Genomic DNA, 11692 nt, shown 5'->3' on the forward strand with positions numbered 1-11692 from the left:
TTTGCTAGGAGACAAAGTCACTTCCAACACAGTACAGTCACCTAAGGACCCATACGCAACACCGGATGGTAATGCTATCCCTGCCACGTCCCTCCCAGGTCACAGACTCGTTCTATCCCTGAGTCGGGGTGGTGGCTCTATTTCCTTACACACTGTACACTTAAAATCTGGACATTTTATTACATGTAAATTCAATCTCAATTAAAATAAAAGTGCCCTTTAAAATTAGACACCATCAAGAAAATAAACTCTAAGTAAAATTAAGAAAAATTGATACAGAGGACTTACCGAAATTTAAGAATATCAGTTTGGCCTGTATCCCAGGACACAGTTTGACAAGAAATGGAATGGCAATGTAGAACCCCAAAACACAGAGAAGTATCTTCCTTAGTCGGAACCACAGGCTCTTCCGTCTATGAGACAGAAACAGTATGGGTCAAAAGGCAGTACACGCGATTTTGCCAGCTTACTAACAGCACCTGTGCTGTCTAAACAAGTGCCACAGGCCTCTTTCTGTATAGAGGACACTGCCATTGATAAAAGTGCTCTCCCATCCACATTTGTGAAAATAACTGACATAGTCCTTTAGGTTTTCAACTGCACTAGAGGGGAAATGTTAATTCTTAAAAGGCAAAGACGTAGTCCTGTTGATCTGTTATATTGGCCCCTGGGTAAGGCACCAGCAGAGACACAAGACCCTCAGAAAGCATCCCACCTGATATCAGACCCCCGCTTCCACCTCATCCCGGCGCAGTGGCTTCTCTAGGTTTAGAAGCCTCACTGCTGCTGCTAAACTGCTTTGATCCAGCTCAGTGCTAAGTTACGTATTAGCTGTTCGTGGGAAGCAGGAAGTGCTTACGCCCAGAGCATCAGCAGAACCTGCCCAACCAGGTCCCAGAGACTGCAGAGGCTGAAAATGAGACCAACCCTTGGACGCATCCCACGGAATCCCTATCAGGAGGGCTGGCGTCTCAGCTCTCCAGTCTTCTGATTTCTCTTCTTGATGCTCTTTAAAAAGTGTCTCCACCCTTTTCAAACTTGTCGCCTGGTGCTATCATCTACATTAGAGAAAGGGGGAGGAGTCTAAGATGCATCAACTTCTATTTATTAAGAAGTTAAAACTGAGGCATTAAAACAGGGACTATCACTGAGGACTTGACTAGCACCACTCACACCCAGTGCTCTGAATTCAAAGCCAGTCTGTGCCACATTTTTGTTTGTTTTTAGTTTCTCCTTGGTAAGTTCTATTAATGTAATAAAGAGCAGGTGATTTCCATCTTACGTAAACTGTTTCAAAATATAAAGAAAAAAGGCTCAGTAATAGAGCATGAAGTCCTGGTCTGATCCTAATGAAAACCGGGCTATTGGCTTCACTGTGTGGAGGAAGCATCACTCTTAAATACATGGAAATGATGTTTGCATGCAGCCATGGGTTTTCCACGATTTTGCCACATGTTTAGTCTGAGATAGATACCATCAGGTTTGTCTGTTCACTTACTCACTCCCTGATGGACACTGATGGTTTTAGTTTGGGGATCCTATGAATGAAGCTGCCAGGAACACGCGAGTCTTTGTCTGGGTATGCTTTCTCTCTCCTGGGGCTTAAGGCCTCCCACTAAAAGATGAGCGAACAGATTGTGGGAGGGACACTGAGTGAAGATTATTCCCACTGCTCCAAAATTCCCTCATAGCCCTCAGTCAGTCTCCCTCTGACCTCAGCCCAGCACCAGTGTCCTACAGTTTTGCCTTCTCTAGACTTTCAGATAAACAGAGTTTATTTGTGTACCTTACTAACTTGGCATAGTGCTTTTGGGCTCATCCTGCTGTCAGCTGTACATGGCAGCAGTCAACGTCTGGTTTAACGGTTTAAAACTCACCTTACGTGTGATTTAGGAAGTGCCTGGAAATAAAAATTTGGCACAGAAAGACCAGACAGGCATACTGAGTGAGAAACGCTGACTAAGATGCTTAGTGACACAGCAGTTCCCCAGGTGCACCGCAGGCTCATGTGTCCCCGAGATCCTGCAGAGGGCCAGTGAGAGCACTGATTTCCCTAACCGGTGTCCCTTTCTTTCCTCTCTAAGTATAATGGCAGTTTCTAGACGCTGCACCTCTGTAGTATTACTGGTAATCTTGAAAGCGCTGGACAGCAGGCCACCGGGCTTCTGAGCAGTCTGGCTTTCTATAAAGCTGTGAAAGCATGGAGCCAATGATAGGATTCAGTAAATAAAGGTGGTTGCCGCCAGGCCCACAGACCTGAATTTGATCTCTTGAACCATACAGAAAAAGAGAACTACTTCGAGCTGTTCTCTGAGTTCCCACATGTGTTCAAAAAATAAATAAATGTAATTTTCAAAAAGAAATCTGTGAAAATATGAATGTCTTCACTGAAACTGCTTATGTTAGAAAATATTTTTATAACTAACACTACTTAGAGTAACATGCAATGAGCTTATGATTATTAATGTGTAAATTAATGTACTTTCTTCAACCTCCTGGGTGCTAGGATTACATCTGTAAACCAAGAATAATGATCAGAAATTCCTTTAGCTACCATTCTAATCACTGCCGGTGCTGCTGTTTACAGGAGTTCCTGTCTGTAGCAGCTGGGTAGAAATGAAGCCTGCCCGCAAGGCTCAGGACTTCAGCACTAATGATCCATCTCTTCCTTCAAGACCCATTCCTTCATGACCCTGAATGGGACCTGGAGTCCTCTTAGAGGTCCATGTCTTTCCAAACTTCATATACCCAAGTCCAAGGTCACAATTTTTCCCCCATAAACTGTATAATCATTCAATGTGGTTTTGGGTTTTTTTGTTTGTTTTAGATTTTTAAAATTGACTTATTTTATGTCTGTGAGTACACATAGCTGTCTTCAGACACACCAGATGAGGGCATCAGATCTCACTACAGATGGTTGTGAGCCACTGTGTAGTTGCTAGGAATTGAACTTAGGACCTCTGGAAGAACAGTGAGTGCTCTTAACCATGGAGCCACCTCTCCAGCCTCTCATTTTTTTTTTTTTAAAGTTACTTAGTGCACAGACAAGACTCACTGGCCATGAAACAAAAAAGGGAACTATAAACATAAATGCAATGACTAGATCTTCCATAGGGCTCCAGAACTGAACTCTTAGGTAATTCTACAAGTACAGCAGCGTTTACTGTAATGGTTGATGATGGTACAGTATCTATCTTTACTGAAATGATGATGGGACTTCATAGTATCTGTGTGTCTGGCTGGTTGGCTGACTCTCCGGTACACACTCTCTCCCAATCAGGAATACAAGCAATGCACTTAAAATGGCGTATCTAAAACACTCTAGGGATTGCATTGCTACCCCTGCCCTGGGCTTGATTTTTGTAACACAGTTTTGGAAGATGCTACTTTATAGGGAAGGTGAGAAAAAAGGACACTGGATTGCTGGCATATTGTATCTTAATGCCTGGAGAACTGTTTGGTAACTTTGTAAGATAGTGGTTGAAGGAGTAGCAGAGATGAAATACAGATTTTAAGGATGTTAACTTCAGGATATAAGAGGGGAGTGTTTGCTTTCGTAGAAAGCACAGAGCAGGTTAACTACTGCTATAGCTTATTTTTGTAAATTTATCAGGAATTTCAGTATATAAAATTATCTTGTCTGGGTATGGTGGCTCACAACTCAACACTAGGGAGGTTGAAACAGAGGATCCCCAAAGGTTTGGGAAACTTATGTGCTGACCTCTAGAAGCTGATCAGACAGTGACCACTCCAATCAGCTGGTCTGGTTGATGGATGGTTTGAAAGGACTGATATTTATTGATATCTAGCTACTTAAAGGGAATTCGAGGGCCCCAAGGGAAGTGAAATCTGAAGCCTCAGGTGCAGGGGCAGAGATCAATAGGAGTAACCAGGGAAGCCTGACCCTGGGGTATTCACTGATGACTATTTCTAAAGGTGTGTGTGTGTGTGTGTGTGTGTGTGTGTGTGTGTGTGTGTGTGTGTGTGTGTGTGTTACTGAGGCTGGACTGAGGTTCACACTCCACTACTGAGCTATACCTCAGCCACATGAGAAAGTGTGTTATGGATACAAATGATGAACAAAGTAAAGAAATGCATGGGACAAGGTCTGAAAGGGTTCCAAGTGCAGGACCTTCCATCTCCACGGAATTTGGCTTCTCTGATCAGCTTCTAGAGGACAGTACATATGTTTCCCAGGCCCTCTTTCCTAGATGTATTATCTCAGTTACTGCAAGTCCACTGACTCTGCCTGTCAGCTGCCTGACCTCAGAGAGACTGCAATGCCATAGACCCCAAGAAACCAAGACCATTAGAGAATGTTCCCTGAAAAAGGCAGAGAATGAAAAGTTTCAGAGCCTACCCAGAGGCTACAGAGAAGCAGATACAATTTGATTTTCCCTAAGCCTCACTGCCAATGCCCCTTTAGACAAACCCATCATGCTGCATTTACATTTCCTGCTCTGGTACTATCTACACCGACCGCTCTTCAGAGGCACTAGTAGCTAGAGAGTGCAGAGATCACCAAATAGGACACCTGTACCTGCCTATCCATCAAGAATTCTGCCTCAGTGCTTTCTATCTAACATTTCCCCAGGGCATGCTTTGAGCCAAGTGGTTTTGGATAAATTCAAGACTACTTCTGATATACCTAATAGCCTGTGCATCAGTGGGTCTCCTGGAGACTTGCTAGGCAATGGCCAGAGCTGTGCCTGTTTGAGGTCATGGAAGGGTGATCTTGGAAGGAGAGTATACTCTACTCCTTTACTTTTTTTTTTTTAAAGATTTATTCATTTATTATATATAAGTACACTGTAGTTGTTTTCAGATATACCAGAAGAGAGCACCGGATCTCTTTACACATGGTTGTGAGCCACCATGTGGTTGCTGGGAATTGAACTCATGACCTCTGGAAGAGCAGTCGGGTGCTCTTAACCGCTGAGCCATCTCTCCAGCCCTACTCCTTTACTTTTAAGGTCAGAGGCGGCAAGTGAGTTGCTTTAACTAAGGAGACATGAGCAGAAGGGTCCATCTGGGAGATGAAGAATGTGTAGAACTGTGAGGGGTCAATGGCCTGGATCCTCAGTGATCACAACAAAAATAGCTGGAGCACAGCAGGACTAAGTGACATGCTTCAGGGGACTTGACTCTTGGCAAAACCTATGTCTGCACTGTGTTTCTTTAACCTGTCTTCTCCTTGGGTCTCCACCCGGTCTTACAGGCTCCTCTCTTCTTCCACCACCTGCTCTGCCCCACAGTTTCCATCTTGTGAACACTGTTTGCCAAGTGCCTCACAGTACTTCGGTACTTCCCTCCCTGCACATTTGCATTCTGCACCCAAGTCTTCTGGCACCTGCTTCAATGCTTTTGCTTTTAGTCACCTCAATTACTGCCTCTCAATTCAGACCAGCACTTCTTGCTCAGAGTAGTCATCCCTCGGCGCCACACAAAATTTGTCAGCTAACTACATTGCTAGGGATAGAATCTAAGGTCTCACACATGCTAAGCAAGTATCTTGCCATGAGCAACACTCCTAGTCCTAAAACCTTTTCTCCTTTTTGTTGTGCTTGGACCCCAGACTAGCTTTGAGTCTGTGATCCCCCTACTTCCATCTCCAAAGTGTGGGATCACCGGCTTGTGCTATTCTGCTAGTGTCAACTGTCAACTTGATACAATGTAGAACCATGCCTCTAGCATGCCTGTGGGGATTACTTTGATTGAGGTGGGAAGATCAACTGTGCTAGTTAGTTTTTGTCACAAACTCGAGTCATTTGGGGAGAGTGAACCTTACTTGAGGAGAGGCCTTTATCAGATAGGGGTATTTTCTTAATTAGAGATTGACGTGAGAGGGTCCAGCACACTGTGGGTGGTACCAGCCCAGAGCAGGTAGTCCTGGGTTATATAAGAAAGCAAGTAAAGCAAGCCATAAGGAGCCAGCCAGTAAGGAACATCCCTTCACGGTCCCTGCTTTAGTTCTTGCCTCCAGGCTCCTTCCCTGACTTCCCTCAATGATGGATTGTGATGGGGAAATGTAAGCAGAGTAAAACAAACCTTCTGCTTTAGCTTACGGTGTTCAGCAGAGCAATAAAAGCAAACTAGTACACCAACTCGGTGCAGATGGCAGCAGTCCCTGTGTGGGACCCTGGACCATATGAGTGGAGCAGGGAAACGGAGCAGCAACATGCATTACCCACTCTCTGTTTCCTGACTGTGGATGCAATGTAACCAGCTATTAACTGTCTGCTGCCTTGCACTCCCCACCGTGATGGAGTGTACCTTGAGCTGTGAGCCAGAACAGACCCTCTGTCACCTAGGCTGCTTTTTTCAGAGTACTTCATTGCAGCGATCAGGGAAAGTATTAGAGTAGTTAAGAAAGTAACTACCAGCCCTGGTAATCACTTTTCATTATTCACATGTATTAATTAGTAACTTTTTAAAAAGCAAATAATTTCATTACATACATGCTTCCTAGATTACACACAAGTATGACCTGCATGTTTAGGTGGATTAATTTCTAAATATGAATGTAATTAGGTCTCACAGTTCCTTCCCAGACACAATGACTATGTTTGGATGGTCCACTTTGGAGATCGATGTTCTAGTCTCCTGGAGAGAACTCCAGCTACAAGCCTCCGCCTCACACCTGGTTTACTCTAGTGCCATTCTCCACTGTGCAGTCAGAGAAAGCTTCTTCATGTGCCTGGCCATGTAGGTGTCCTGCCGATGTTCCACTCAGCACAACTCACTGGTCCAACCCTCCAGATCCTTCAGTTCCTCACACACTCTGTTTCCACACCTGGAGCTTCCAGTCCTAACGTCAGCCAGGTCTGCCTCACTGACACTTCTGCGGTCTTCCTGGGACTCCGGTCTAATCTGATCTTTCCTTCCCCTCTACAGTCTGTAAGGGAATAGCTAAATACATAATTTCTATGTGTCTTTTCCATGATATATATAATATTGTTGACACTGTCACTAGCACTTGGGCGCTCAAGAAATACTGCTTGTGAAATTAATAACTCAACAAAGGCAGAAGTTTACAGTTTCTATCAAGAATCTTCTGATTAGGGGGCTGGAGAGATGGCTCAGTGGTTAAGAGCACCCGACTGCTCTTCCAGAGGTCATGAGTTCAATTCCCAGCAACTACATGGTGGCTCACAACCATCTGTAAAGAGATCCGATGCCCTCTTCTGGTGTGTCTGAAGACAGCTACAGTGTACTTATATATAATAAATAAATAAATCTTAAAAAAAAAAAAGAATCTTCTGATTAGGTAAGAAAACGAATCCAGCAAGACAATATTTTTGGGGGGTGGTGCTGAGCACCAAACCCAGGAGCTATAGGTTGCTAGGTTAGCCCTCAACCACCAAACTACATATACCTCCAGCCTACCAGCTCTTATAACAGCCTGGACCAACAATATCTTCTCAAGGAAAGTAATAATCTACAAGAGTTTGCAAGATTCAAGTGAAATAAATATTATGTAGCATATATATCTAAGGAAAGTGTCACATAAAAAATTTTCAATTTCATCCATAAACGGTCATTTAGTGTTAACAGCTAATGAAGGTGAAAGGGAAGTAGTGCATTTAAAGATTCCAGGCAAACAGAAAAACTTTATAACCTTGTCACTATCACCTTCACAACAGTATTAAAATTGTAAATATTCATACTCTGACTCACCAAATCTCAAATTACTCAAAGTAACAAGACACTTTCTGAAAAAGGAACAGAGTGAACACTAGAAAATTGCTAATAATAGCAAAAAGTACCAGAAAAGCCAGATCCGTAGGAAGTTGATTAAATAAATGATGAACTCATGTATTATGAACATGCTGGGTACATAACATGCAGGCTCTCCACAGAGAGAAGTATAATTATCCTTTTAAAACTTCCCTGATGTCACGATGGGCAGCCACATGTTCCTCTTGTCCAGTGGATGGCCACTTCACAGGTGTGCTGTGCAATGGTGCTGTGAGGCTCGCTCACTATCCTGTGTCATCTCCAGTCTATGTTTAATTCCCTCCTTCTGCTTCTGCATATGCATCTGGACCAGGACCCGTACAACCTTCCTCATGTGGGTCAAAACACAGTAAGGGCAGGACAAGGTCACACAGGAGAAAATCCCAGACAGAGCAAGCATTATCAGGAGTAGGCAAGACTCTTGGCAAAGCACAAAGGGTGCCACTCAGGCCACATGTGGTCTCCTTGTCCACATCAGGTCACTCTTACTCCTTTGTATCTTTCAGTTAGGCAGCATTATGGCAACCCAGTAGTACAGAGGGAGGCCAGGGTCAAACAAGGAAGACATGAGCTATGTAAATGTTAAAAACAATGTCATCTCTATGTGAGGACTTGGACCCAAATACAGCATACAGAGTGATTAAGTTACAATTCATAAAATCACGTGCAGAGCTGGGCACAGTGGTACATGTCTGTAACCCCAGCACTAGGGGAAACTAGGGCAAGAACAACTTGAATTCAAGGCCACCCCGGGCTACACTGTGAGACCCTTATCAAAAACAAACAAACAAACGCCAAAATCTTAGCTAGAAATGCAAACTGTGCTTGTGTGTACAGAGATTACAGCATCCAAATGCAACTAGAAGGGTAAGTGCTGCCCAGGGAGAGAGAACTTGTAGCCATTGTTTTCTCCTTTATACCTATTTTTAACAATGAACATAGTCACTTTCATAATCAGAAAACCTGACAAGCTTTGGAAGTACACTGATTTCCATATGCTATTTATTTTAAAGAAAATTATTTTTACACAAGTAATTTCTTCTTTTCTTTTTAGTTTTTCCGAGACAGGGTTTCACTGTGTAGTCTTGGTTGTCCTGAAACTTGTAATGTAGACCAGGCTGGTCTCAAACTCACAGTTAACATTCTCCCACCAGCAGTGGAGAGCTATCCTTGGACCCAGCATTCTACAATGAAGAAGTGACCGAGGGGCTGAAAAGATGGGTCAGTTAAGGAGCACTCACTAGCTTCTTTCCCAGGTCCTAGGTTCAATTCTCAACATCCACATGGCAGCTCCCAAACACCCACGAATTGAGTTAAATGGGCTCAAACACTTTCTGGCCTCTAAGTGCAGCAGATATGCATTGGTGCATATACAGACACACAGGCAAAACACTCATTACATATATAATGAAAACAATAATAAAAGAACTGATCAAACAAAAAAATCAGGGATTGAATACTTGTCTCAAATATGCACAACCCTGAGTACGAATCCTCAGCAATGTATAGACTGGTACAGTAGGTAGCACACATCTACAATTGCAGCACTGGAAATGGAGAGACAGGACGATCCCTAGATCACTGCCTGGCCAGTCTACCACAATCCATGAGCTCCATATGCACTGAGACTATACAATGCCCCAGACTGACCTGTAAGCCCCACCTGCCCAGGAATCATGTACCTTCCTAGAATGCTAGGAAATTGTAGTTCTTGGGAACGACAAAACCTCGTGGGAAAGTACAGTGGCCTATAGGTTTGTCCTTTTAAGTCCCTGCAACACTTGGCTCTAAGGCCACTCTCAGCTGGGAAATTCTGGGAATTCTTAGCTGGGGAATGGTCCTGACCAAAGTCCACCTCTTGGTCAGTATTTAATATTTAGTAAAACTTGCTTTAAATTTGTTCCAAAATGATGGAGTTAGGTTTTTTGGGCGAATCACAGGATTAACAACTTCCTCAAGAAAATATAGTGTGGGACTGTGCAAAATAGTGAGCAAAGGCTTATGCCTTTAAGTTAAGTTCAATCCCAGGAAAACCATGGTGGAAGGAGAGAACTGACTCCCACGGATTGTTTCTGAAGGCTGTGGCACAGACCCCCGCCCACCCATAAAATAAATATAAAAAAGGAGGATGGAAAGCAACTGAGGGAGACACCTGACATTGGTCTTTGGCCTCCACATGCAAGTAAGTAAATGTGCACGTGCCCGGCACGCACTCACTCACATAAATGCACCGATGTCCCCGGCTGCCCAGAGGGTTCAAGGCCAGCATAAATACGTGAGCCCATGCCATGAAACAAAACAGAAAAAACCTCACTAAACACAGTCATCCCTGCCTGACAGGAGGCTGTAATTTTGTACAGGAATCTTCCAAGGAAAACAGTATATATAAATACAGGAAAAATGGGGAGTTGTAAAAAACATGAGATGAAAACTACAAATCACCTCCCATCACATGATGCTAAACCAGCCGACACTAACATCCTGGTATAGCAGTGCTACGCTCAACCCCTACTACTTCTTATAAAGTTGGGCTCTACAGTGAAAAAGGGATAGCAGGGCATAACAAATTAGCCCACTGTCTCTCTAGCGTGTACAACTGGTGATATGGACAGGCTGCCTGGTGGAGAATTCCGAGGCCATCTGGAAGCACACAGGACCATGTTAGTGGTTCTTGACAGTGTCATCTAAGGCAACATGCAGCTGGTATCTTATACTGACTGGGTACAACAGCAAGTGTTTCCTAATTTATACGAAACTAGACTCTAGCCATGCCTGTAAACTCTGCACTCAGGAGGTGGAAGCAAGAGAAAGGGTCAAAAGTTTTAAGTCATTCTGGGCACTATACAGCAAGCACAGACACAAACACACAAACGGGCACCTTCTCTCTCTCTCCCTCCCGCTCCCCACCCTGCATATATATGTGTATGTATAGTCATATACATGCTCATTTTTTGTTTTTAAGTAATATATAAATTTTAAAGATTGTGTACATCGCCTTACAAAGAAATCCTAACTGTAGCAGAATTTCAGCAGACCCATTTTATCTGGCATGAATTCCGGATGATGGCATCTAAGCACTGAAGTAGCCTTTTGATAGCGATTGTTATCTAAGGCATTATGGGGTTGCTCCTTTGAAGGATTCTCAAAGCCTTCACTGAAGTGATGGTTCCTTCAAGAAGACCCCTAGATAAGAAAAGAGGTTTTGGTATGCAGAAACTGATTTGCTAAAGGTGCCCTTTGTGTAACAGTAAAAAGCAAGTGCCTTCTAGTTAGAAGTTGCCAGCATTCAATCCTTGAGAGGCTGATCCCCCTGCTATCAGCAAGGCCTAAACACATCCTGCAGTGTGTGTCAGCGATCCATAGCCCCGAATAACCTAGAAAATCAACAAAAAACAGATCTGACTGCTAACTTGTCACTATAAATACTGTCGCCCCTGGGCCCAGAAATAACTGTTTTTATTAAGTTGATTCCAGAGTTCCCCTACATAAGCAAACATGCTCTAAATAAATCCCCCTCTTAAACATAAGGGGTATGCTACACAGTATGTTTTCTTCCTTGGTTTTTCTTTCATTCTACAACATTATCCAGGAATTTTTCTATATCAATTCATATGGTTTTCTTGCTCCTCCTACCTCAATAGACCAAGACAAACACTGAAAAAGCATTCTCCTACTCTGAGCAATCAGGTTGTTTCGAGCAAACACCACAATGAATCACTCTATATATACACAGTTTTGTGCACGCAGGTATAGGCAGGTCTAGAAAGGTCCTAAATGCAAACTCTTAGATCAAAATCTTCATCTGTGGGGCTGGGGATTTAGCTCAGTGGTAGAGCGCTTACCTAGGAAGCACAAGGCCCTGGGTTCGGTCCCCAGCTCCGAAAAAAAGAACCAAAAAAAAAAAAAAAAAAAATCTTCATCTGTAATTACAAAGTGAGGGAAATCCTTGCTTCCC

General features: G+C 43.4%; 1 protein-coding gene across 3 annotated transcripts in view; it reads right to left on the bottom strand.

The window, feature by feature from the left end:
* Nucleotides 1-11692, bottom strand: part of Abhd12 (abhydrolase domain containing 12, lysophospholipase) — a 60236-nt gene that overhangs the window by 22053 nt on the left and 26491 nt on the right. For all 3 annotated transcript variants that reach the window (XR_010064685.1, NM_001024314.2, XM_063284387.1), the window contains exon 2: nucleotides 289-413. Coding sequence is in view for 2 of the 3 variants with exons in the window: in NM_001024314.2 (NP_001019485.1) it covers nucleotides 289-413 (125 nt within the window). In the remaining variant the exon portion in view is untranslated. The remainder of the gene's footprint in view (nucleotides 1-288; nucleotides 414-11692) is intronic.

The sequence above is a fragment of the Rattus norvegicus genome, chromosome 3, assembly GCF_036323735.1.
Source record: "Rattus norvegicus strain BN/NHsdMcwi chromosome 3, GRCr8, whole genome shotgun sequence".
Taxonomy (NCBI): domain Eukaryota; kingdom Metazoa; phylum Chordata; class Mammalia; order Rodentia; family Muridae; genus Rattus; species Rattus norvegicus.